The 27,502-nt window shown below is 45.7% G+C and overlaps 7 protein-coding genes across 7 annotated transcripts; 1 reads left to right on the forward strand and 6 right to left on the reverse strand.

The window, feature by feature from the left end:
* Positions 1-369: 369 nt before the first annotated feature.
* On the reverse strand, positions 370-1,089 carry EDB91DRAFT_1175167 (uncharacterized protein; the record flags this gene model as incomplete). Its single annotated transcript, XM_041320354.1, has 2 exons — positions 370-581; positions 631-1,089. Coding segments are annotated over 2 exons (498 nt in total), but the record flags the coding sequence as incomplete, so codon positions are not given.
* A 274-nt stretch (positions 1,090-1,363) lies between these two features.
* On the forward strand, positions 1,364-1,926 carry EDB91DRAFT_1088248 (uncharacterized protein; the record flags this gene model as incomplete). Its single annotated transcript, XM_041316390.1, has 2 exons — positions 1,364-1,431; positions 1,482-1,926. The coding sequence occupies 2 exons, from the start codon at positions 1,364-1,366 to the stop codon at positions 1,924-1,926; spliced, it is 513 nt and encodes a 170-aa protein (XP_041169519.1).
* A 4,048-nt stretch (positions 1,927-5,974) lies between these two features.
* On the reverse strand, positions 5,975-7,972 carry EDB91DRAFT_1256230 (uncharacterized protein; the record flags this gene model as incomplete). Its single annotated transcript, XM_041324125.1, has 5 exons — positions 5,975-6,327; positions 6,378-6,545; positions 6,596-6,688; positions 7,494-7,588; positions 7,641-7,972. The coding sequence occupies 5 exons, from the start codon at positions 7,970-7,972 to the stop codon at positions 5,975-5,977; spliced, it is 1,041 nt and encodes a 346-aa protein (XP_041169520.1).
* Positions 7,973-11,089: 3,117 nt separating this feature from the next.
* On the reverse strand, positions 11,090-11,371 carry EDB91DRAFT_1008627 (uncharacterized protein; the record flags this gene model as incomplete). The annotated part of the gene is made up of 1 exon (XM_041312368.1): positions 11,090-11,371. A coding segment is annotated over one exon (282 nt), but the record flags the coding sequence as incomplete, so codon positions are not given.
* Positions 11,372-14,275: 2,904 nt separating this feature from the next.
* EDB91DRAFT_1064059 (Endonuclease/exonuclease/phosphatase) lies at positions 14,276-15,028 on the reverse strand (the record flags this gene model as incomplete). The annotated part of the gene is made up of 1 exon (XM_041314660.1): positions 14,276-15,028. One exon carries the CDS (start codon positions 15,026-15,028, stop codon positions 14,276-14,278), a length of 753 nt encoding a protein of 250 aa, XP_041169522.1.
* A 365-nt stretch (positions 15,029-15,393) lies between these two features.
* On the reverse strand, positions 15,394-16,227 carry EDB91DRAFT_1064058 (uncharacterized protein; the record flags this gene model as incomplete). Its single annotated transcript, XM_041314659.1, has 1 exon — positions 15,394-16,227. One exon carries the CDS (start codon positions 16,225-16,227, stop codon positions 15,394-15,396), a length of 834 nt encoding a protein of 277 aa, XP_041169523.1.
* A 2,939-nt stretch (positions 16,228-19,166) lies between these two features.
* Positions 19,167-20,268, reverse strand: EDB91DRAFT_1256234 (uncharacterized protein; the record flags this gene model as incomplete). Its single annotated transcript, XM_041324126.1, has 8 exons — positions 19,167-19,190; positions 19,245-19,423; positions 19,481-19,555; positions 19,608-19,631; positions 19,690-19,765; positions 19,827-19,843; positions 19,913-20,081; positions 20,140-20,268. 8 exons carry the CDS (start codon positions 20,266-20,268, stop codon positions 19,167-19,169), a joined length of 693 nt encoding a protein of 230 aa, XP_041169524.1.
* Between the last annotated feature and the right edge of the window lie 7,234 nt (positions 20,269-27,502).

Raw genomic sequence — 27,502 nt, forward strand, 5'->3', positions numbered from 1 at the left:
GCAACGTGAGTGAGGATGCCTATCTGCTTCACAATATTTTATCTCATGTGAATTCCGTAGGTGCCAGATGACAACAGAGGTAGCTCATATTATCTACATCAAGTCGACCAGGAAGGCTATGCGGGCATCAAACAACAGTTTAAGAACCAGCGCGCAAGGAGTTTGTGTGCTGACAATCTAGTGCACATTTTACCTTCCACAATCCATTTCTGCCATTAGCTTTGACCTGTCGTATACTCGTAGTCGTGGTGTATCGTGAGCTGTATACACCCACTGGCCACACTGCAGACTCGAGCACAGTGCCCGCACATACAAGTAGTCCTGATGTACTGTTCAATTTATAGTCGGAGGGGATGAGAAACCCAACACATTTATCTCTCTCGTTCATCGATGACTTGGATACGGAGGATCTGCTGGAAGCGGAGAAAAAAATACTTTGTATGAGAGCTAAAAACACTGGAGCAATGTAAAAGAAAATAAAGATGATCAATGCGCGATAACAAGACAGCGTAACAGGATGCACAAGATCGACAGCTTCAGACTCATGACTGAGACGACCCCGGAGCTTGGAGGAGGCATTCCTATATGTGCAAGTCAGATGCCGAATCACGAAAATCGGAGAACACACACTTTTGCAAGTTTCTGCCCTTCAGATAAAACAAGGAGGCAAGACCACAAGCCTTTCAAGCACCACTGCCTTTCGAGCCAGGCGAGCAAGTGATGATCCCAGAAGAACTTGAATAAAACGTCGGGCTTGCCATCCCGTGGAGTAGGAGCTCGCGAGAGATGGAAGGCCCAATTTTGACATGCATACTTCAGAGCATCAGAGGCTGATCGACTTCGTTCCCGGGCTTCTTTTGCAAAAATTGCAAATGCCGTCATAGCATAGATAACCTCTATCTCTGGTATATGGCGATCTTCTTGGAATGCGCGTGTGGAGTCATCCTGGGGTTGCAATGCCAGGAACACCGGAAAGACCAAGAAATCCGGCAAGTTCTTGAACCGCTGGATGACTTGAAAAGCTGGCCGTAAAGGTATTTCTGGGATGATTGTGTACTCGCTGATGGCTTCCGATGTGCTCCTATAATAGCTACAATAGTTGTGGTATGTTCCACCCAGCTATAGCAACTTTAATAGAGCTATATAGCACTATACACTGGTGTAGTAAGCCTGCACAATTGGGCACTTGGCTATATGAGCTATAGGGCTATGGAGTCTGTATAGCAGTCTATAGCGCTATGGGTGGCTATATAGCCTTACCACATTTTCCTGATGTTCTTTACAGGCTCATTTTGCGATCAGTTCACTCGACAAATAGAAAGATAAGGACACCCTCTTTCATTATCCTGACTTCTACACTAGGATGATAAACCTAATTTGGGGGAGGAAAGACGGGCAGTGGGTCGATTCCCTTCTAGCATATTACAATGAGTAAGTAATTCACTACTTTATTCTATTATCTAACATGTTCATGTATCCAGGAAATTGTTTGGCAATGAAAACAGTGCCAAACCTACTCATTCCACGAACACTGAGTGTTCAGACGAGGATGACATGATTGCCATGGAACGACAACTTGCCACGCGTGCTGTGAGGGCTTCCAGAACCTCTGACGCAACATCTGCGCAGTCTTCGGCAGTCAACAAGCAACAAGAGTTGCAATGCAAGTCCTTACCTCCTACTCCTGATAGACCGCCCACTCCCACTGCTCCAGATTCTCCAGTAGCCCAAGCACCAGCTAATCCTCACAAGGACAAGCAGCCCTCACCACTCCCTCCCTCGTCTCCTCAAGAGGCGGATGATGTCTTACCTGCACACTTCCCTCTTGTCAACTCACACAAGCGTGAGCAAGCCTCCGCACCATCCATTGCAACAATTTTCAATGACGACAACCCTCTGACAGAAGAAGAGCCAGAGACCATTTAGCCAGCAAAGTGCACACAACAAACTGTTGTTAAGAAACCCAGGAAGGCTCTGACTAAGCACAAGTCGAGGAAATAGGTGAGTCGCATCAGTCTTTGTAGTCTGCTCGATACTCATAGCATTCGCTTGCTTGTGTTTAGAATCACACTACTGCATCATGATCTTTTTTTTTCTGGCTCCATTCGCATTACCCTCACGGACTTGATACTACTCTACGGTTCTCATGCTCTCATGCTCTCATGGACACGTCTCGCTTTCACTTGCAGTCTTCAATGACATCACTCATGCTTTTTCTTACGATTTCCAACTTAGTGCTCATGTCCAGACGATTGGTACATGCAGTTACCACTAATAGACTACATTACATTCCACTGTACCGCATGTAGTCAAGTATCTCAATGATAGATGGTTATTATGGGATATCAGCGTGATTCAATGTTATAACTCAATATAAGATAATATAATCTTAGAGCTCTCTGGATCATGCCAGCGAGCATACAATGTGGTCTGTAATGTTCCTCTGACCATATGATAAAAATCGATTCATCGTATTGGTATGTATTCTAGGGTCAGTTATAGATACTCGTCACAGTCATTACAGTGTGTTACAGTAGTTACATGTGTATATATGACTATATATACATTGGGGAGTTTTGCTGATGACACAGACTGGCCATTTGAATTTCCTCCATGTCCTCCAGCACTTGTGCATGGTCAGCAACTTGTGGTGCCTATGGAGATGGCCGATGAACACAGCTTTTTTACTAGTTTCATCATGCTACATCTTTCCACCTGGATCTTTTAATGCGTCACCTAAAAATGGGCATGGAAAGTCCAATCGGAAACAGAAGTATCAGACTTGACGCACCCGGATGTAAACATCAATAATAATGAGTGAGTGAACATACTAAGTCTCTTACTTGGCAGAACTCCAATGTGTAGCTAATCTTTTGACCACCCTTACTGCAAAAGTTGTCGAAGAATTTATTTATTCCATACTAGATGTCCACTAGAGTTCGTGCATTTTTGGGGTAACATCTATTACTCCACAACACACAAACATAAAAAAATAATTCTTTGACAGTTTGATAGCCTGACATTGAAAGTACAACATCTGCTAGTTTTTCTTTTGAGACTTGACATGTTGAGTCTGGCAGAGAGTTACCGCGCAGAAAAGTACATTTTCCCTAGAGTTCACACACTTTGTCACACCATGTCACCTGTCTGCTGCAATGCCTTTTCACACTCCGCAGTGTCCGCAACTGTTCGTACGTACTAGTGTGTTGTGAGGACTTCAATTTGGCATTGTGGAGTTTCGATTTACACAGTCTCATTGTAACACTTTGGATAGATTGTCACGTCTGGGGCATATTTCTTTTATTGCAGATGATCCTGACAAGCATGTGGCCCCAGAGAAATTTGTTTTAGTATTCTCTCATTGTGTATAACCGTCATACTGCATTCCAGAATTTTATGTGGTGATCTGACCTTTAGAGTGAGCCTTGTATGCACAAAACTAGCCTCCAGCACCAATAAGTTGGCCATGGGATGAGATCTACTTCAAACAAAAAACATGGCACTGTGCATTATGTTGGGGGAAACCTAAATGCAACATACATAAGGATTCCATGCAGAATTGCATGTGCTAGAGTCAATGCACAAACTCTTGGGACACATGGACTGGTGGGACTATCTAGTAGAGCATGGCAAAACCTTCCAACACCAGCTAAAGGCATCAAGAAACTCAGTGTCCAATGGCTGCAGCACAGGCGGCATAACATAGCAGACTTCAAAACACTTGGTAGATTTCTATGATTTCAATGCTCTAAGGACAAAACATATGTATTTGTAGCTAGCTTAATGAATTTTGCACTGGACGGAGCAACATGACATGATACAACGGCAATGACGTCAGCATAATGACATAACAATACAATGACGACAAATGAAAACATAGCAACAACAACAAAAGAAACATATGATGGTAAGAACAAATAAAAAAAAGATAGCGACAACATGCAACAGCAATAACAAATGAAGTATGATGGCAATGACAACGATGACAGATGAATCACGCAGTTCCATCTGATGCAGGGGTCCTGTTGCCCTGCGTCATCTGGTGGAACTGGATTCTGAGCCAGATGGTCTTGGCCTCCTTATCGAGCTCCAATGAATGTGCTTGGTGCACTCAAATATCCGTCTCGCAAAGGCAAATCTCGGCATCTTGTTTTTCCTGCAGACATTGATGGGAGACAGTGGCTTGGGAGGCCTTGTGCTCGCAGGAGCTGTGAAGCCATTCATATTTCTTTGAGTTGTAATTATGCTCACTCTTCACATCAAGCTTTGTGAGAAAGCGTTGATGCTTGCTATCATGGCATGACATTGTGTCAGAATGCATGCTCTCAATCTCATCCCAAACGTGGTCTACCTCCTGCAGAATATCTGACTTTGCCTTCTTCTCTTTGAGCCCCCCACACTGTTTGGCAGGGAGGTCTGTGGGGTAGGCAAGTCTGACAAGGGGGTAGTGTTGTGAGTCGTTGACAAGCATGTTGAGATGCTGTGGGAAATTTCCAATGACTGTCTGTGTTGCCCCCCACGGCTGGATGGCCTCTGTGTGCCAAATGCTGTGCGACTGTTGTAAAATGACGCTGGCAACTTCAAGGGCACTGTTACGCCGAAGTATAATGCAGGCAAACAATAATCAATAAGACCAAAGGTCTGTCAATACGTTCTAGACAACTGTCTAAAGAACGCCCAAGTTCAATAAAGACTAAGTACCAAAGAGGTAACTTAGAATCAAGTCAGAGTGTTCAGAGGAAAACCAGTGTAGGTTAAGCTGAAGAATCAGCGTCACCTAGCCAGGGTTTATATAGTATACAGGATACAGGGTGTGACGTAATAATAGGTATGTATCAGTAAGCACATGCATAAGCAATGAGGTGTCTGAGTAATACCAAACTAAATATAGCATGATAAGAGACATGCATAGTAAGCGTGGATCAAGGGAAAAGGAAGTAAGATAAGCACAGCCATAACAGGCACTTCAAATGGGTGGGGGGGGGGGGTCAGGAGGAGGGGATAGGGATGTTGGGAGCTGGTGTTTCTTCCCCGTGGCTTGGGGAGAGCTCTCAGGGGTGCCTGCATCATCCATCATGTTGTTACTGTTGAGGGGGGGGGGGGGGCAGAAAATGGGCCAGCTGTTAGATACCGTGCCGACTCAGGAAGCAGAGGGGTCGGGGCTTGGCTTCAGCTCTTGCGCTGTGCCCTTAGCCGAGTACATGCCCCAAATTTGGAGCGGGTCCGATGTTGTCCGACGGTAGGACAATTGGTCCGCTTTGGTCCGCTCTGGGGGTTGGGGAGTGAAAGCTACTAGCGGTGGGCTGACTAGGAGCGGAGCAGAGAAGGCGGGGAGTGATGTGGAGAGGGGATAGGAGCAGGGGAATGTTGGTAGGGGCGGGAAAGATGGAGGATAATGCAGAGGGGCGAAGGGGGATATTTGGTAGGGGCGGAGTAATAAGGGGAAGACTTAGAGCACGGCTCTAAGTCAGAGCGGAGGGTTGGAGGGTTGGAGGTGACAACAAGTTGAGACTTGTGTCCAGAGGAGGCAAGGTTCTACTGAGAATTCTTACAAGATATGACTGTAAGAAGACAAGTAATATTAAGACTGAGGAAAAATATCTAAGTACATGATATGTTATATACTACTATGTATGAGGCAGTGATCAGGATAACTATGCAGTAAGGCTATGTACCAAGGATATAGTTTGTAAGTATTTTACATAGGCGAAGACATAAGTCGGGGCGGATATCAATATGTACGCGTCAGATCAGCGATCAAGTGGTAATAGGAATTACCAGTCATCCAGAAGTAAGGGTCTACGTACCAATAGGGAAGGCATATATCTAAAGGGGAAAGAGCTCCAGTTGAATGGAGAGGTTATGGAAGGGGACTGGTTGAGTGGTCGAGTGGAAGCATAGGGTGGAATGTGGACTTGTGATAGGACGGAGCGGAGGATGAATGGGGTGGAGGGGTTGGAAAGCGGAGTGGATATCAATATTGGAGCGGTCGGATCAGGTATATGACACCAGCACTCTCTGGATGCAAGTCATTATCATTGGCAGGTCCAAAATCATCATGAATAGTGATGTCAGGGGAATTATTAATGCTGGGAAGGTGAACAGGAGAGGTACCAGAGGGAGTAGGAGGTTGGAGAAGCTGTGGATCAATTAGGGGATTGCCAGTATAGGGGCAGTATGCATTGGGAGGATATGCAGTTGGAGGATATGTGGTGGGGGGCAGATGTGCGTTGAGGGGTAGATAAGCACTGGGGGGCAAGTGTGTGCTGGGCAGTGGATATGCATTGGGGGAGGGCTGAGTGTTGGGGGGATATGGGGGAGTAATGACTGAGCAGGGGTGCTAAAGGACATGGAGGAACCAGCCCCAGTGGTGGCACCAAAGTGTGTGGAGAGACCAGCCCCACCATGTGGTTGAACAAGTGAATACAGGGCACCTGCATGATCAATGCCTGGCTTAGATGAGTGCATCTTCTCTGCCATGGAGGGATTGCTGTGCCAGATCACATCCAGATCTGAGTACCATGGAAGGTCCACACAAACTTTTTCTACACAAATAAATCAGCCGATAACTAAAAACCAGGGATGACAGACTCACTGTCATATACCCAATTCAGCCACTCCCAACACCATTCATAGACATCCCTACTATTGGTCCGACCCCCTGTTTCCCTGTCCGCTCCATCCTTCTCTGACAATGCACGAAGTGCATCTCAGCAGGACTAGCCCTGCTACCTCCGCCTGACTCCGCTCCGCTCCTCTGACACTACCCCTATTTCCTCCAACACCATACCCCTACCCTCCGACCCTATCTGGAGCTCCGCTCCTCTGCTCCATTGGTCCACCTGATCCTACTCCTACTCCCTTCTTGTATGCCTCAGTCATCTTTCTAGTAATTCTGTACACTCAGCACATAGCCGTCTGCTATGCCATGCTACTTACTTAGAGTATATAAACATATGTACATCTGTCTGTAGATCTTTAGTCTGAATATTACCTTTTCTAAGCCCTGCTCTTTTGTCCTTTGACTTAGGCTCAACCCAAGTCAACTCCTGTTTGCTGGCCTAGGGGATTGACTCCCTAGGTCAGCCACCTTCTCCGCTCGTCCGACTTCCCACGCCTCCGCCGCCTTTCCCACGCGTTGAACTTGTGGCCAATCCTCTCATACCTCTATCCTCTGTGTTTCCATTCTGCTTCGGACTTCGTCCAAGCAGTCTCCCCTGCTCCATTCCTACTGTTAGCTCCGACTGCAGTAGTCCTCCGACTCTCCCCTGTAGGGCGGACCAATCTCTGCCCGATGTTCCCACGCTTATCTAGTAGTCCATTGGTCCTTCTTCGGAGGACCTCCACTCTGATGTCCTGTTGGAGCTTGTAGAACTCAAGTCGGACTACAATCTGAAATTAGGGGCATGTACTCAGGTAAGGGGCACAGCATATGAGCTGAAGCCAAGCCCCTCAGACTCTGCCTTACCCCTGAGCATGGTCTTAACACTCACCTAGTAGATTTTGTGCAGATGCCCCATCAAGTGGCACAATGCCAGCGCCTGTGGCGGTAAATTGGCTCTTGTTCTTCTTGTATCTTGTTCTGAGTCTAGATGTATTTAATTAGTGTATGTGTGAACAAAAAAAATGAGTGTGCTTACCCTGAGATGCAGTTGGTGACTGAATCACAAAATTTCTTCTGGTTGTGATGGTATGCAGGGCCATACTTAATGTGATCAGCAAAAATGAGGTGGGCAATGATGCCATGGATATTGCCTTTGTCCCTGCCAGAGGGGCCATCATCAATGGGAGACATCTTTTTCTTCCCATTGGAATAGAACAAGATCCTATAATCAGAGGGGTGAGTGGTTAGGTAGTTCACCAAGACATCAGTGAGGGCATTTTGGCTTTGCCATTGAATCGACATCCTGGGTCCAGGGGCTTCTGGAGGGGCATTGGGTTGTCCTTCGGGGGTGGATTCTTGAGGATACATTCTCCTTGAGTGCACTTGAGCATTGGCTCTAAGTCATGCAGAATGACAAACACATTGGCAAGCAGGCATGTTTTAAAACTCTGCTACACCATGCTGGCCTGACCTTGAATCATAGTCCATTGAGGCCGATTTTTTGATGCCTTTAGCTGGTGTTGGAAGGGTTTAGCTGTGCTCTACCCAAGTTTCCAAAAAGTTTTGAAACTTATTTTGAGTACCACTATTGATACAAGATTGGTAATGGTGTGTGCACACCAATTCCTCAACTCCCTGATTTTAATTATGGCAAGTCATCATTATCATTTATTCTATCAATTCTTAGTTTGCAGCTGTATGGCCAAAGCTCAAGCTCATATACTTATCTTTATAAGACAGGCTGGGTCACATTTGGGGGAGGACATTTGTTAATTTGTTGATTTTTTTCAATTGTTTTGGGAATTTCTTCCCACATATGAGATCATGTTTGCATTCACTGTCAGTTCTCCTTTCAAAAATTTCTTCTATCTCAAGCCCCACATGTTATGCTGATGGTAATCAGAGGAGGTTTCAAGGCAATCAATCTACTAGAGGTGGCACTCTAGAGAAGTCAAAGGAATCAAGGTGGATTCACTAGTGTCTAACTAGTAGTCAGAGGATGTATCTGGGTAATTCCAGTGTAGGTCAAGATGAGGAATCATCAAGACTATGACCTGCTTATATACAATAGTAAGTCAGGGTCCAGGGTCTAGGGTAAGTAGGTAATATGTCCATATAAGTATAGATAAGTGTCCATGGGAATACACATGATGTATGCATGTTAAGGGTCTGTGAGAATACACTAGGTATCAGCATGTAAGTAATATCCGAGAACTTGCCAAGGATAGATCGAGATTGATCTCAGATCAATGAATAGGGGTGTGCACCTGTGATAAGGTGAAGTCGGAGAGTAACCCTAGATAGGGTGATATCAGGAAATGGTGACACTGTGACATGGTGTCAATGTGAAGAGGTGAAGATGTGAAAGGTGAAAAGGAAAATGAAAGGTGTCACAGACAACCATAACACCACATCAGCCTCATTTCCCTTTGTTCTTTCTATAAGCTGCTTGTGCCAGCTAAAGTGGCGAATGCTGCTATCTTTTTCGCCACTTGGCATCCTACTGCTGAATGCCAATCACTTGAGAATGTGGGATCAAATTACCTAAATACACAAAAAGTGCCCCCACCTGCGGGCAATATTTTTCCATCTGAGGAAACTTGTTCTCACAGCTGAAAGACCATGTGCATTGTTCAATTGACAATGGTCTGTTTGTACATGCTTCAAGTTGTGCTCTGGATATTCAATACTCTTCCAATTTGTGTATACGCTTAAATCCATGATTTGTTTCTCCTGCTGTCTGCTTTTTTCTCAGATTTGTTTAGCATGCAGTACATTGAGTTGCGAGCCATCTGTTGCTAACTTTGATCGTTGAACACTTCCCGATCTGTGATTTGTCTCCCCGATTTCAGCTCTTATTTCAGTTTCAATTCATGTGCAGTATGGTTGCTTGACATATGTGCCGATCACTACTGATTGTCAGACCCAGAAGACTGAATACTTTATCACAAGTTAATGGCAAAGCCCACCTTTAACAATGCAGTCTGAGTACCTTCTGTTGACCATTGTTCCCTGGTTTCCCAATGGTGGTCCCCGTCCCTTCCATTCAAGTTGACAATTTTGTACTTGATATGTATCTTCCTGTCAATTCTTGTGAGTACCATTATTTATTCTCTGGCCGAGTTGTCTTAAAGGGACGTCTCAGTTTTACATGAAGCCACTCTCATGCGTGAAGTATTCAGATATCTTGACTTTCTCCCTGACATTCTCGCTTGGTGCGCCACCAGTACACATACACAGTCAGTTGGTTCCACTGTCTTATATGCCCGTTTCTCATGTATCGTCCAGCCCCTTGTCCACCATCATGTTCAAGCACTTGCTCATGTGATGCATGTGACCCATGCTGTTATCACTGGTTCCTGTGCAATGAGGATGTTCACTGGCAAGGACACCACTACCAACAACATCAATTTTGTCATTGCCCAAGGCACTCTAGATGTATTCCAATCCTTTATCCAAGACAAGCTATTCTATCGTTGGACAACCACCAAGCTTCCTTGATGGTGTCGCCCAATTTTGTCACATCTCTCAACTTGAAGTTTCACATTGGGTGGATCAACTTGCTACCAACCGCTTCATTGTATTCACTTCCAAGTTCCGTAAGACTCACAATGTTATTCACGGCTCTTGCAGTGTTGTGCCAGAGTATGGTTACACTTTCTTTTGTGACACTCCTGATGTGTATTTGCTTCCAAACATGCTGATCTGGGAGCTGGCATTCATTGAAGATGCAGTTGATGATGTTACAGGCAACATCTTAGTCGTCAAACACCCCAGAGGCAACAAGCATAATATTATCAACATGGCTGTTGATGATATCACCATCGTCAATGCTCTTATACAAGGGTGCACCTTATTTGCAATTTCACCATCACACTTTTAACCTTTCATACAGTGCTGTGCCTCGCATCAACTCTTAATTCTGGACCTGAACTGGCCTGTGAGCTCTATTCGGATACCCCAAGGGTGCTGAACATCAGTTAGTTGGGTGCATGGTAGTATATAGAATGCATTACCTTTTGATGATGTTAGTTGCCTCTTTGATGTCTTCATCAGTGCAGTTCAAGATGAAGCCCTTGTTCCCATGCTTATGCTTGATCACTAGCACGTTCCCTAGCACATCATTTATATTCTTTGTGATACTGCCAATTTGACGGATTGAAGCATTTGGAGGCTGATGAAGGAGACCATGCTCTCGAATCAAAGTGTATGCATATTCCACTGTTGTTGCCTGTGATTTTGTTTTTTTTGAATCCTTGTTTATTGTCCGTTGGGGCAGCGCCCTATGGTAGACAATATGTACTGTATGAACTGTAGTGGGATTACATATGTGATGCGGATGATGGATCTCGATCATTGGTCCTGGCTGGGGCGGGGACAGTTAACACCAGCTGAAGGTGATAAGATAAGGATACAATTTGGCAGGTTTTCCTCTCGACTCCTTGGTTCCCGTCACTTCTCTTTTTCGTCATCTTTTGGTAGGGAGACATCCCCAAACACTGTTTCAAACCTGCGGGTGTGTGTGATACATTTGAAAATGGACTTTAGGCATTTGACATCGTTGATCAAGTGTTTGAGATGGTGTGCGTGCGTACCAAGCTCCAATCTCAGGACGTTTTGGTGACGAGTGTAGGCAGGACACGTGAGGAGGAAGTGATGGACTGATTCTGTGCCTTTGTGGCACTGTTGGCAGGTTGCCGTTGGGGATCTGGAGATTCGGAAGAGGTGTTTGTTGAGAGGTGCGTGTCCAGTTCTAAGTTGAAACAGGAGTGAGCTGTGACGGTGCAGGAAACTTTCGATGATGCTGGTGAAGTGTTTGGACGGTGCGGATTTGTCAATGACTTGCAGTGATGCATAACGGGGGGATTTGTGCATGGTCTTGTTCGCCTCATGTTTGATCATTGCGTAGAGTTTCTGTTGTGTTGCAGACTTGCTGATGGGTAGGATCTTTGCTTATTGTCCTCTTACTCTCAGTGATTTTGGGAGTGTATGGTTCTCCGAGCCTTCTCCCTGTGCTGCTCTTTTTGCTAGCTTGTCTGCTGCTTTGTTCCCTGGGATACCCATATGACCAGGGGTCCATCATAGCATGAGTTTTCTTCCATCATCGTGTGGTAGTAACGAGCAAAGGTCGTCATGGAATGTGTCTATGAGATAGTGGCCGGGTTGAGAGCTGAAAGCTTTTGCCGCACGAATGGCTGCCTGGTTGTCCACCCCCAAGGCCATTGTTCCTTCCCCCCCAGCCTCGCAAAGTAACTCCACTGCCAGGATCATTCCCACTATCTCTCCCTCATACACCGTGTGCTCCTTGTCACTCCCCAGGTGAAAATATCTCTCCTTCCACACCTCCTCGCCTCTCATCAACACTGCTGCCGCTCCTACTCCCCCATCTATCACCGATCCATCTGAGTATGCTCTTAACTCCTCATCTGCTTCCTTATCTTCCCTCTCTGCCTCTTCCTTCTTGTGTGCAATCTGAATGTTGACATCCGCCTCCCATTTGGGATAGTGATGAGTTGGTAGAATGGTTTCCATCCTGCATGGGTCTATCTTGAACTCGTTCATTAGTTTGTGTAGCAGCGACGGGTGGCATTTATGGCCCCCGAATTGTCTATTCACACAGAAATTGTAGGTGGCACTGATTCCTTTGGCCAGGGGGTGAGTGTTGGGAAGGGTTGCCATTCTGAGGGTGGCTTTGAAGCATATCTTTTGGAGTGTCTGTTGAAACGGCAGTATGTTAGCGTGTGCGTCTAGGAGATCAGAGGCTGTGGATCTCATTCCCCCGGTCATCAGTAGAGTTGCCATCCTCTGAACTCTTGCCATCTGTGATGTGAAGCCACGTGCTCCTTTTCCATTGAGTAATTTTCCTCTTCCTTTTGAGATAAGTCCTGAACACCAGACGTCAGCAGCGTATAACATTTTTGGTATGACGACCCCCTCGTATAGACTCTTCATCAGACAACTTTGTATGCCTTTGGTCAGGCGGATCATTCAATTGCATGACATCACGTATTTTGTTCCCTTCGCCAGAGTGTAAGACGTGTGTTCCTTGAAATTGAGGTTCTTGTCAATGATGACGCCAAGGAATTTGTGCAAGCGTGACGGATGAATCGTGTGGTCACATATCACAATTGGTATTCTTGGTGTCAGCTCTGGCTTATGGGGGTTTGTTGTACTTGTTATGCGTTTCCTTGAGAGGCAGATTAGCGCTGTCTTATCCAATTCAAACTCAGTGTTCTGTTCCCTGCTCCATTCCAGAGCGCCTCCTGGTTTCTCCATCATGTGGGTAAGCTTTGCGTTAGATTCTTCATATGATGTACCCCTAGCAGCCAGGGCGATATCGTCAATGAATCCTAGACTGAGCTCACCCTTGCGTGGATCAGGGTCAGCCACACATAAAACATCGGAGTTGTAGAAAATGAATGCCACTGGAGACAGGGGGCATCCCTGATCGAAGCCGTCGGCTACATTGAAAAGATCAGATTGATAGTCGTCAAATAATAGAAAGGTCGAGCGGTTGTGGAGACATCTCCGGTACCACTTGATATACTCTACTGGTACTCCTGCTTTCCTCAAGTTGTGCAAGAGCTTATTGACCACTACACTAGGAAAGGTGGCTTTAACGTCAAGGAACAGTAGAGAAACAAAACCTTCTTTGGATGCCCATGCGTCCATTACGAACTTTGTGAGCAGGTGTAGGGAGTCCATTGTGGAGCATCCCGGTCGTCCCCCAAAGTGCATTGATGCCAAGAGGTTGTTCTGTTCTGCTATGTAGATCAAGTCGTCAGTGACACAGGATGAGAGAATTTTAGCCATGGTGTCTAGCAGTGTTATTGGGCGATATGCCTTTGGGAGACTGTAGTCTGGTCTTCCTGGTTTGCACAGAACAATTGTTGACGACCTTTTCCATTTGTCTGGGTATATTCCTAATGTGAACGTTGCTCGGAATATTGGAGCCATGAAAGGTACTAAAAGTTCTGTGCAGTGCGTGAAGATGCAGTTGCTGATCCCGTTTGGTCCTGGAGCTTTGTGTGGGGAGAGTTTCGCAATCGCCCGAAAGATCTGCTGGTTTGTGATGAGTTCAAATTTGCATATGGGAGGAGGGTAATTATAGTTAGGGTCGACGTATTCATTTTCTGGAGGTGGCCGGAAGAATGTGTCGTAAAGAAGTTCGCTTTTTCTTGCATTGTCTTGAGGGGCTGGGTTTTGTTGTACATTATTTGGGTGTTTGAGGGTCGTAATCCTGGTGTGAAATTAATTAGCTGGGTTACTGGCTGTGTAGTTGTGAAAATTCCAAACTCCCAATGGCTTTAAGGATTCAAGCCAGTCCTTCCAGTGGTCTCCTTTTGCCTTTTTGATACTTTTGGAAAACTTGTTCCATGCTACTCAGTACTCCTCATGGATGGGGTCATTGCGGTGAGCTAACTTGGCCCTGGATTTACGGCCTAGTTTGTGGACAGCTGTGCGTTCCAACTCTAAGTTTTTTGACCACCATCTTTTTGCATACAGGGAGGGTTTGGAGTGCGGGACATGCTGTTTGACTACCTGGGAGATTACTTGCGTGAGGTTTGTGAAGGCTGCTTCGAACTGTTCTCGTGTAGTGATCTTCATTGGTGGGGGGATAGTGTTTAGCTTTTCCAAGAGACCTTCATTTAACACATCCCAGTTGATGTCCTAGTAGTTCAGTCGAGGATTGGTTGGGATGCGCTCCGGTTGGAGATCCAGGGAGCTGATGATTGGAAAGTGATCAGTGACTACAGGCCTTAGCTGATACTCCACTTTGCACGCTGTGAACACTTGTTCCAGTCCAGCTGTGAAGAACACGTTGTCAGGGCGTGTTAGGTTCTTGGTGTTGGAGGCCTCTAGTGTAGTTAAGCCAGGGGGGAGGACCTGGACTAGGTCATACAGAGCAAGTAAGTTAATTAATACACCCGCAGCATCAAGATTTGCCGCGGTGAATAGATGGTTGTTCGATATTGGTTCCCACATGGGATGATGATGGTTGAAATCTCCCATCCAAATTATGTTTTCGGTAGCCGCACCATGCTCGCCTTGAGCAAGTGGTTGGGGGTTACTGCGACGGGCGTTCTGCTCAGAACGCATGTGTCGCTCAAGGTAATGTAGTGTGTTGTTATGGTCACATGGGTTATATACATTATAGACATGTACCTTGCTGAACACTCCAGTCAGATCTATGGCCATTATGTTCGGTGAGTTAATGGGAACAATATGCCACATGTTTTTGGAGATGCGTTTGTTGATTAGTATTATGGTTTGAGAGCGCTCTGGGTTGGCGTGATGATTTGATGGGTATAATATATCCCAGTGACGTCTGAGATTAGAAGCGTTAGCGAGGTTTACAGGGTTAAGGTAAGGTTCTTGAATGCATGCTAAGTCGTAGGTTTCAGGATTCAGGTTTTTCAACATGTGTTCCTAGGCGTTCGTGGATTTGCATAGGTTCTGTTGCCATATTTTGAAATCTGTCCTCTCTGGGGGTTCAATAGGTTGTACTGGCATTAGTCCCAGCCTGAGGTGTCGATAGGACCTTCCGAGTTGTGCATGGTTGGTGATGGTGTCGAACTGTGAGGAGAGTTGGCATTGGTCTCGGTGCTAGGTTGGGGTTGGGTTCCGCTCCGCTGTAGGTCGGCATCTTGTTGTGGTAGGCCTGGGTTCCAGGTGTCCGTCAGACGTGTCTGGGTGCCAATTTGGATGTTGTTTGGGAAGCAGGTGGATTGGCAGTGTTGCTGGGGTTGGTGTTTTTGGTTGACAGTTTGCCATCTTTGAGTCCCACTTCACGATGGGGGGGGAGGATGGCATTGGTTGACGAGTGTTGGGGGCGGGGAGTTGTTGTTGCGGACGTTGGGGTCGTGCCAGTTGTTTGAGCTGTCCGTTGTTGTTTCCCGGGTGAGTGGATCATCCGTTGGGAAAAATCGGTATTTAGATTCTTCATTTCTTCTCTTGTGTGCTTCCCACTTTCGAATGAACGTTGGCCATTCCCTGCTCCAGGATGTGTGCCCGTGGATGTCACAGTTCGAACAGTAGAAGAATTTGGGGTCGTCCACTCTGCACTCTGCAGTCCAGTGTTGTGCTCCGCACGTTCCGCAAGTGTCCTGTTCCTTGGGGAATTCTGCCACTACATGGTTGCTGTCAAAAGAATGGCACTTGAGACATCTGGTCGGTTCTGGTATGAGCTTCCTGCCATATACTTTCTTACTTGCTACTGAGAGACCGAATTTGATAGCTTGGTTGGCGTCTTCTCTGCTGTTGAAAGTGAAGATTGTATGGGCTGTCCGCTGTCCTGGGTTGCGCCTCGCTATTGGCTTGATGTACCTCACTTTCACGATGCTACCCGGTTTGAGTCCCACCTTCTTTTTGATGTCCACTGTAGCCGCAGGGTTGTTTGGGGTAAACAAGATCGGGACGTTCTCGACCAGTACGTGGAATGATCTTTCCTTGATGATGATGTTGATGCCAAAGCGCTCTAGGAAATTGCTGCGGTTGGCTGGGGTGTTGAACCACAGGGCGGAGGCAGGCGACTCTAACTCGTATAAGATCCCTCCGTGGGGCAGGCGGCAAGCTGAGAGGAAGACTAGCTCTTGTGGAGCTGCGACATTGTCCTTTCTCATCAATTCAAGAGCCATTGTTGCCTTTGATACCAGTTGTGCTTCGGTTAAGTCTTTGAGGGTGTCGTCCATGAGGAGAGATCTTCTGTCCAGTAGTATTTGTCTAGACTGTCCTTCACTGTGTGATAGAATTTTGGTCAGTGGGGTGGGGATTCCCATTCTGGTCACTGTGGCATATGTTTTCGGTCCATCAGACCTGATTTGCACTGTGTCATTGTGCACTTGTTGGTTAATGATGTGCATTGCATGTTCCGTGACTTTATCTATTCCTGCAGCTGAGTCGTTTAGATTGCTATGCACCTCTAATACTGCATTTTCCAGTGCGTTCTTGTGTTTTTCTGTGACTTCTGCAAGTTCTTCCGCCTTTTCTTCTAGGGTGGTGAGCAGGCCTCCAATGAGGTTCTCTATTCTATTGATGATGTTGGTCATGTCCATTGATTGTTCTGCGTCGTGAAGAATGATAGCAAATGCCCTTAGTATCTCTGTGTAGGTGGTGCCTAGGTTAGTGGAGATACTGAGCTCAAAGATAGACACAGCAAGTTGTTTGAGTACGGTGCCCACTGTAGGTAGAACCAGTCCGTGAGTGGTAAGGATCTTCTTTGCTGTGGTCGTGTTGGTTATGTCCGTTCTGATGCCTGACCCTGAGATGTGTTTTGCTATAGACTTGCTGACGGACAGTAGTGGTTTGCTTGCAGTGGTTTTGCATGCCGCCCGGGCTTCCACAGTCACCAGGATGGTTGGACTGGCAGAACCGCCTGGTGCCATGGGGATTTTTCAAAGATATTAGGTTGTTGGAAGAGATTTGGGGAGCTTGGTTGATGCCATTGGGCGTTGAGCACGTTATCAAGCGCGATGTTGAAAATTGGTTTCCGGGGTCCTGGTAGGGGTGCCACTTGGTGTAGGTCCAAGAAGCGATCTGCCTGTGATTTGGCATGAAACTCCTCAATCATTGTGTTCCTGGCTCTTGTCATCTCTTCAAAGCCATTGTGATTCTTGCCCTGCTTGTTCCTTGCCATTTACCGGCTGTGTTGCCTTTGATGGTGTATCTGTGATCATTCATCAAAGCAATTCCTCTGTTTTTATGTCTCCTACTGAGTTCAAGAGTCCCATTTATTGTCACTGCAATGTCTTGTGCAAGCTGGCATCCGCTTCTACACACAGTGTAGCATCCTCTGTTGCATTTTGGTTGGATCAGTTTCCATCTTGGCTTTCCTATGCTGATGATATGTTATCACTTATCCTCTCTTCCCTTTCTGTCCCCATCCTTGCCCAGTGTAGCTTGCTGCTTGGGTCCAAAGTCAAGTGTGTGTCCAAGGCCAAACATGTGCAGCAGATCCTATGATCCTTTCAGACTGCCTGGTCTGCATTCAGTGCTTTATTGCCTGGTTCTGCTGTTGATCAACTGTCAGACATTGAGTTACCCTTGCCATGTGGGCACTCCCTGTTACCTCTCCTTTCTGTGCACTTTGTGAATATTTTCAGTGCTCATGTGGCTGATGCATTGCGGCATCCTCTGCCCGTGTCTTATGCAGTTCTGTCTCCCCCTCTTTCTCAGATTCCATGGATGTCACTTTCAACTGAAGTGCTTGTGCGACGGTTGTGCAAGCTTTCTGTTGATACTTTGTCAGATGCCATTTGCAGGCTGCCATTGAATGGCTGTCCCATGCTCAATAGTTGATCCTGATCCAAGATGTGCAATGGCTTGGTTGTCCACATTCGTGCACGCACTTCATGTTTGCAGGCCTTGGGCTCCTGTCTTGTAAGTGATGTATGCCTCACTTATTTTCTGTTTGAGCTGCTGTCCAACCTTTCAGACTCACATTATATTCTCAGTATCCTCAAATTTGAATGTGGGTCTTTGGTCATTCACGGACTGTCCCTGGAAGATCCATTTCCTGCTGATCAACGCAAGTTGAAGTGCTTGCACACCATGTTGAAGGTGTGAATACATTGTCACAATCAAATCCTGCCCTGTGTTGAAGGTGCCATTGCTCAAACCAGCATCATGTTGAAGATGTTACAGGAAAGCCCGGCTTTCCAACAGTGCACTTGATAGGGTCGATCCCATGTCTGCTTCATGGAGCACTGAGATGTTGGAAGACTAAATGGAGGCTGTCCATCTAGAATGACTGACTGAAGGATCAAAGAAGAAGCTAGAGTCGTATATCACAAGTGAAGATCAAGTTAGAGAAATATGTGGTCTAACTACAGTGGTATATATAGGTATCATCCTATGAGTTCAGGGTAGGCTTAGGTAGCCAGAAAGTGTCCCAACTAGGTAAGCGTCTATGTGAGTCATAAGGACTCAGAGATAAGAGTACTGGTTCAATGGTAAGGGTCCAGGGTATAGTACTGGCACGGCGGTAGGTGTCCAAGTCAGATAACGCTATCTGTCATGATAAGTGATAAGGCGATAAGTGATAGTCGTTACCAGTGTATTGGTAGAGGAAATAAGGGAGAAGCGCACGGCTTCTATTGATCCCGGTCTAGGTCCAGTCTAGAGCTGTCATGATCCAACAGCTGTCATGCTGTGCTCTGCAGTTTAGTCACATGCCAGTGATGTCATCTGTCACATGTTGTGACACGGTTGTGACAGCAATGTTTGGTGGAGACGATAGGGGTTTGAGGGTCCCTGTAACAGAAGATGTTTTTCTGTGCAACATACATCAATGTGAATTTCCCATGTTGTCACGCTCCAAACTCATATGTATAAACACCGCTCAATGACCTTTCAGAAGTTGATATCCATGTTGTCACTGACAACGGTGGATCTCTTCTTGGCTGATTACCCTTTGGCCTCCTCTGATGCCTTTTGCTTCCCCTTTGGGTCCAAAACAGCAGGCTTCAAGTACACTGTGCATGGCAGCAGTTGCATTCACCACATGATAATTTGGTAATTGCACGAACCAAATTTCTCCCAGTCACTTATCATCTGGTTGATTTTAGTTTTGGCAGGAATTCTCCACCTGTGAAGGGCAAATGAGCATCTGATTGCAATCCCCACGTACAGTCAGACTTACAAGATATACCTCAACCTCAACAAAGTGCGCTTGCTGCAACTTTGTCCTGTAGTCCCGAGGGTGAATGAGGGCACCCTGACTGTCCTGGATGTCAGGACACTCAACCTTGGTATTGTGCAGGCTTCCCAAACTGGAGTAGCGACTGTCTGGGTCATACAGGTCATGTATACGCACGACTTCTGAATATATAGCTGTCAGTACTGTGTGTATGGTGCAGCCAAGTTGAATCATCGCACCTGATGCAGTGTTATGTCCATTGTTGCTCGAGCTTGACTTCTCCTCTTTTGATTGCGCTAACTTCTTTGCTTTGCCTGTGTGGAAATTTATTAACAGATATGCACAGCGGATCGAACAACAACACACTTAGACTAAGCAACTCTTTGAACCCTGTGTGGGCAAATCTACTTGTTGATATACAGATGGATTCATGCAAACCAATACACACTTCCTATGTTGCTGCGAGAAACACAAGGGACAGCCCCTTGATTGTCATTGGGAAGGTCTTTGAACAGAGGCTTGGACTGCACAAGCAATACAAATTTATCTTGTTCATTCGCTGAACATGCATGGAAGAATGCTGACATGCCAGGTCACTCTGACTGGGGCACCACTTGCATGACATCAGTATTATGAGCCACCCAATTTGAGTTGCATCTAAAGTGACTTACAGGCATTCCGGACATCTTCCACTTCAGTTGTCAGTGTAGATAATGTCTGAAGGACCCTGTGTGACATGTCAAGTGCTTCTTGGGGGTATTGTGTGCTTTCCTCACCATCAGGTGACAGAAAATGCAGCTCAAAGTGACCTCTGGCCCTTTTCAAGGTCGTCAAGTCCAGCTTTCATCAAGTTTCTGTGAGCAGACCTGCTGGTAAAATATATTTGATAAACACTTACACCTGAGTCTGGAAGGCTGAAGTAGGGTCCCAAGTGGCTGTACTTGCTGTGGAAGTCTAACCTTGCAGGGAACTTGAGATGCAGGAGGTTGCCACTGCCATTTACCCAGTACTCAGCCTTGTTGCCCATTAGTACTGATAAAGGACAAGGATTGTTTTTGACTGGGATGTTCCTCTCCCCAACAGCTTCTTCCATCAGGGCGCCTGTGGATTTTACACTCGCAAGTAATGAGATATATAGCAGGAAGGTTGTCAGCTTAGCACTTTCATTGACTGGGCTACCTTTATGTGATGGCGGCCAACTCAACGGTGAAGACTAATGTGTGGTTTGTGGCGAAGGGGACTGGGAAGATTGCATATCTGCCATGACAAGGATTTCTGCACAAGAACAATCAGATCCAGCCAGATACACTATTTAAATGTTCAATTGTACGATACCTTCAGAGCTTGTTGGGCCTTGTGTCATTCCTGAAACTATATGTTGTACCTGGATATGATCAAGGATTCAATGCAAAATGTGACAGCAAAGTGCACTGGTGAAGTCTGAAGTGACACCATTTTGCACTGCCAAAGTCTTGTTGGCAGGCTTACTAGATGTCATATTGCATGAAACATCATCAAGCGCACATGCTTTTCTCACCTGCCTGATACACATAATGGCACATTGCAAGACAAATTTTAACAAAGGCCTGAAACCATCACATAAACCATCCTCTGCTTCTTGATTCTCTCAGATTCCTGAATAGATTAGTCAAACATCATGCATTGAACCACTACATCCTGATCAGTGACCAAGGCATGTGTTAAAATGACCCCTGTCCAGTGCAATCATCGGTCTTTGCATAATTTTGCATGCCTCTACCTGATTGGCCAAAGATATCTTTGTTCATGGATGTTAGGTTTGAAGACACCTGAAACAGGGGCTGTCTCGACAGATTCAAGTCAGAATAATAAATCCAAGTACTAGAGAAGTGACTGAATCTGCAAATTGAAACATCTATTGCTCGCTATCAAGAAAACAATTTCAAGTTGAAGTTGACAGGCCATGGAGACAGCAGTCCTCACACATAACAGGTTCAGAGTCTGATATTATCATCATTGACAATCAGCCTGATACTATGGCCTATCGTGTACAATGAATGGCATGTTAAAAAGATGTTCAATTGAGTGACCAAAGAAGTCACTTGAGTCTATGATCTACCAACACAAGATAATGAATTTCCTAACTTAAGTTAATCCAGAGTGTCACTGATCTGAGACCAAATAGAAATCTGATCAGGTGCCACGACATAATGAGTGATTGTCGACTTACCCCTCAAGTTCACAAATTTGATGTATGAATGGCACTGTGTCAGAGTCAGCAAGTATCAGTCACTGGGGAAACGAGGAAATACACTGCATGCAGAAAGGGTAGGGTTAGGGCCTATATACAGATGCAAAGTGTAGTACAGATATATAATCAAAATGTACTTGTCAAAGTACACAAAGCATGAGATTGCATACCCAAACCAGAGTATGGATTTGAACATAGTACAGACTCTTCTTAGGCTATGGAGGTCTTATTCCCTGGTCAGGTTTGTGTATGATTAGTGAGTGTATCATGTCAGGTTGGAATGTCTAAAATAGCGAAATCCCATCTATTTAGAGCATGATTACATACCTCTATGGATCCGCCATACATCCCAGAAAAATGGGATCATCCTTCCCGCTCTTCTAACTGTTCCCCTCCCCTCCTACAGCAATGTATGGCTTGCCCCAGAGTGCACAAAGACACCCCAGTGGGGCTGGGTTACCTGATCCTAATAACCAGTTAGCTCAAGAAAGTCAAAGGCAACAGCACCAGCACCAGCAAAACGAACCATATGTGACATGAAGGCACAGTGATCCTGGCAGCCAGTTAGGTCAAGAAACTCAAAGGCAGCAGCAGTGACACAAACCATTTGCAGTGCCACTCGTACTACCCCCTCCTCGTACAGGAAAATGGCAGGTTGTTGTGGATGCAGTCGAGGGCAGCAGAGTACACATGGAGAGCTTGGAGTGATTGTAAGACCTATTGGATATTTTCGAAAACATCAGACATTTGACTCACTGAATTATAGAGCAGCTTCTGTGGTGTCATGCCAGCATTAAACCAAGTGTGGCAAGATACACACTTAGATCACACCAGCAAACAGGCACGGAACAGGTGCATATATACACATGCAAAGTGAGGGTGATGGAAGAGGCGAGCTATGTGGGCGAAAGAAGGGAGGAAGGGGAGGCCTTGGGATGAAGTTGAGTTTGCATCTGATGGACTTAGAAAAAAAGGGTGCAAGACATACTTTTTGGCACCAAGGAGCCTAGGGTTGGGAAAGGGTTGGGAAACAACACACTGGTAAAAACAGACGTGGTTTTGAGTGAGGAAAGACGCTGTCTTGCAAAGTCAAAGGTGGTCTGGTTAGTTGTGATGACAGTCCTCTGAATAGGGTCTGTTTAGGGCTGCTGCTACAAATCCGTACCTCTGTTTTGAACATCAAATATCCCCAAAATTCTGCAAGTTGTGTTTGTGTCCACTTAGCAACAGGGTACATTTTACATTGGGATCTCCGAGAAATCCCACTTAGGTTAGTGTCCAACTAAAAAGTTGTTTCTGCAGTGAATCTTGCAAAACCAAAACTAACCTTCTGATGAGCAAGTCAACAATGTTTGTGTCTTCCTTGGTCATGTTGACAATATTGTGCTTGTTCCCCTTCTTATGCTTGATGACCAAAACATTGCCGGTGACATTATCACGTACATCTGGAATGCAAGCTATGTCACAAATCAAAGCATTTGGTGGAGGATACATTCATGGATCCTCACGGATGATGGTGTAGCCATGCTCCCAGGGTGTGTCGGAAGCTCCAGGCAACATGTTGAAAGTTTTCCACAAGCAGCCAGTGAGGGCAATAAACTTGTCTTGCTTGAGATAATCAGGCCAATGTGATGTTTCCAGTTGGGATATGTTTGTGAGTTGTGTCACCCCATCATGCAGGGGGACAGAAACAACGTGTGGAGCTGTAGCAAGTGTTGCATATAATAACACCTGTCATCTGTCTGCATAGTGCTGTGTCAAGCCAATGTTAGTGCATGAACGTGGAACAATTTTTGAGTAAAACACACAGGTGTATGGTTATCTATGTGTGCCTCCTGAACCTGAATAGTTGCTAGGTCACATGGGATAGGTATGGGTGGGAGAATTGCTACTTGAGTATTGTTGGTGGGGTTATATGGACAAGAGCCATTGTGACAATGCTCCACAAGATGCCATATCATGTGGGATGTCCTGATCATAGATCTTAAGGAAAAGTGTGCATCCCAGTCCATGACCAGGGACTGTTCCCCAAAGTCCGAAATATAACACCACTGCATAGGACAGAGCTGCCCACATGCTCCCAACATGAAGCTAGTATCATCATGGCACACAAATCCGTTGTGACGTATGCATCCAATCTTGTTGTAATCTTGATTTCCTCGAAGGATCGTCCAATTGACAACTGCAATGTTGTTCAATGTCCATTCAGGATACAGCATACCAAAACCTCCTGCTGTCATAAACAACATATCTGCAGTGGTGGGGGAACACAAAACGATTTTGAACAAGCTGTTGATCTTGGCCTCGGTGATGGTAATAAACAGATCCTGAAACTTGAATCTTGTGAACCACTGGGCAGAGCTTTCAAATGCATAGTGTGGTTTGGTGGTCCTATCAACCCACTTGTACAGCAGAGTGTTTTCAATCAAGGTGTAAAACAAGTCAAACCCTCCATTTGTCACAATGATGTTAGTGCATTGTATATGCCAATTTCATGGTATGCAGGGCAAACAGATGATGAGATTAAAAAAATGATTAGGAAGGATGGCATGGAAAACTATTAAAACAGTTGTAAGCCTCCAGGAGCAACAGCAAATGAAAATGGACACTGAATATGGTGATGCTGTGACTTGCCTTTGCACTAGACAGTGCACATTCAAAGATCTTGAGCTGTTCAATTCCTGTGTGATTAAGTCCGCTAATCATGTCAATGGAGTGGACATGGCTGTGTGTCATATACCTGATCCAACCACTCCGCTTATTGATATCTGCTCCACCTGACTTCATACTTTCCCTGCTTTCCTACCACCTCTGCTCCATCCACCCTCCGCTTGACCCAGTCAGCTCCCGCATCGGCTCCTACAGCTCTGCTCGACTGCCTCATTGGTTACCTTATGCATCATCCATTCTACTGTAAAACTCCTTTCCCCATTTAGGTATATACTTTCCCCATTTGCACATAGTACTTACTCCCTGGATCACCGGTACTTCCAATAACTGCTCGACTAACTGATCTGACGCGTACATATTGATATCCACCCTGACTTATGTTTTTCACCTGTGTCTACTTACAAATTGTATACTTAGTACATAGCCTCATACCAAGGACTACTAGTCACTGCCTCCTACATAGAAGTATATAAAAACATATCCTGTACTTAGCTACTCCCCAGTCTTAATATCACTTGTCTTCCCGCTGTCTCTACTAGTGGGAATTCTCCATAGGACTTTGCTCCCTCTCCAGACACAAGTTTACCTTGTCGTCACCTCCTACCCTCCGCTCCAACTTAGAGCCGCGCTCTAAGTATTCACTCTTACCTCTCCGACTCCACCAATCAATCCCCTTACTCCCCTCCATCCCAATAAACTTCCTCCACCTTCTCCACTCCACTCCTAGTTGGATTACCGCTAGCAGCACTTACTTCCCAACCCACCAAGCGGACCAAAGCGGACCACCTGTCCTATCATCAGACATCATTGGATCTGCTCCAAATTCAGGGCACGTACTCAGCTAAGGGTGCAGTGCAAGAGCTGAAGCCAAGTCCCAACCCCTCTGCTTCTCCATTTGAGCACGGTCTCTAACACTGCATCTGGAAATCATGATGCAGCTGCCATCATTGCCAGCAATGCAGTTTGAGAGGTATTGAATGCTAGAAAGGCTGAGGATTCATGTCCTACACAGAACATCATTTTTGCAAATGCATTGGATAAATGTTCCCACAAGTCACTGACACTGACTTCAGTTGATTCAGTTGGACTTCAGCTCAGCTAAGGTTTCTCGTTCATTGCCTGGCTGTATCCCACTGTATGTAGGAATGCCAGTCATTTTACGTGTTCACAATATCTCAACTGACCTGGGTATCACCAATGGGTCTCAAGGATTGGTTTGACATATATTCTCCACTAAATGTCCTTTGGGCCTGACTCATGTTAAATGCATGATTGTTCACTTTCCTGGATCCAGAGTCAGATTGACAGATTTTCCTGCAGGGTGTTTCCCTATTGTGCCTGTGAGTTAGAGGTTCACTACTTTGTTGAAAGATGATCAAGGCATTGAGCACAAGATATGCATTACTCGACTTCAGTTACTAATACAGCCTGCATTTGCTGTGATGGGTCACTCAGCACAGGGTAAGACTTTGCTGAGTGTGCTAGTCAACTTACATGAAGGTGGTTTTGGTGCTTATGTCGCAGCTTTATGAGCTCATTTGCATGAGGGTCTGTGTATCTCTGAACCCATGACTCTGAACCAGCTGAATAAACCACTTCCATCAGACCTTGTTCATGAAGTCCACTGCTTTGAAGCAATTGAACACAATACTTACATCCACTGCAGACTGCAAGAAGGACAAATCATGCTAGTGACTGACACTAAAGCTGACATGGAAATGAGACCTGCCAAAGTGAGTGCCACTTTTGACCATGATGAGCCTTCTGCTATGAATACAAGATGAAGGGCCAAGGAAGATCACTCTCCAACTGAACTCAACAGACATGTGCACAAGGATAGGAGAGGCTGACCACATGTCCGGCCCAGCATCATAGGCTACAAGGGCATGGTGCATATCTTCGCTTTCTCTTACCATTGATTTCAGGCCATTCATTGAATCTACTACTTGGCTAGTCCAGAATATACCATTGAACAAGGCTCGACATCTTCCATGCAATTGATCAATTGTTAACTACTGGTAACTACCACATGTAGTGAATTTGTCTGTTGACTGATATCTATCATGCCATCCAGTCAGCCACATCATCGCTCGATCAATATATCTGATGCCCTCGACAGAATGGGCTATCCACACTACCAACATCTATCCTGCCATCATCGCACTCGCATCACTGTCCATCATCTAACTTGCCTTTCATACAATGACCTTTACCCACTGATGCAGCTCCTAGGGTTTGAGTTCCATAGTCCCAATCTTGACCTACATCTCTTATTCCCACGGCTATCAGTGTACAAGAAGACCAGCACCTGTAATTTGGGTCTCACATGTGATTCCGGACTTGCCTGTGAGGGCTAGTGGTCATCTGCACAAAGAGCGCACATTGCTCTTATCTTGCCATCACAGACCAACTGAAAATTGTTCCACCTGCTGCTAATTGCTGTATGAGATGAACCAGGCTTCCAATTGGTGTACGTAACATGTCTTATACATGGGGCTGTATCTCACTGTCTCTGCAGTCTTGAATGTTGACGCACTCGCCCCTGAGGTGTTATGGGAAAGCCCGGCTTTCCAACAATGCACTTGATAGGGTTGATCTCGTGTCCACTTCATGGAGCACTGAGACGATGGAAGACTGAATGAAGGCTGTTCATCCAGAATGACTGACTGAAGGATCAAAGCAGATACTAGAGTTGTATATCACAAGTGAAGATCAAGTTAGAGAATACATGGTCTAACTACTGTGGTATATTGTCATATACCTGATCTGACTGCTCCAATACTAATATCCGCTCCGCTTTCCGACCCTTCCGCCCCATCCATCCTCTGCTCTGTCTAATCACAAGTCCGCATTCCGCCCTACACTTCTGCTCAACCGCTCAACCGGTCCCCTTCCATAACCTCTCTATTCAACTGGATCTCTTTCCCCTTTTAGATATATACCTTCCCCATTGGTACATAGACCCTTACTTCTGGATGACCGGTAATTCCTATTGCCGCTCAATCACTGACCCGACGTGTACATATTGATATCCGCCCCAACTTATGTCTTCGCCTATGTAAAATACTTACAAACTATATCCTTGGTACATAGCTTTACTACACAGTTACCCTGATCACTGCCTCATACATAGTAGTATATAACATATCATGTACTTGGATATTTTTCCTCAGTCTTAATATTACTTGTCTTCTCGCAGTTATATCTTGTGAGAATTCTCAGTAAGACCTTGCCTCCTCTGGACACAAGTCTCAACTTGTTGTCACCTCTGACCCTCCAACCCTCCACTCTGACTTAGAGCCATGCTCTAAGTCTTCCCCTTATTACTCCACCCCTACCAAATATCCTCCTTCGCCCCTCT

The sequence above is a fragment of the Suillus paluster genome, assembly GCF_016628075.1.
Source record: "Suillus paluster strain FC165 chromosome Unknown EDB91scaffold_179, whole genome shotgun sequence".
Classification (NCBI taxonomy): Eukaryota; Fungi; Basidiomycota; class Agaricomycetes; order Boletales; family Suillaceae; genus Suillus; species Suillus paluster.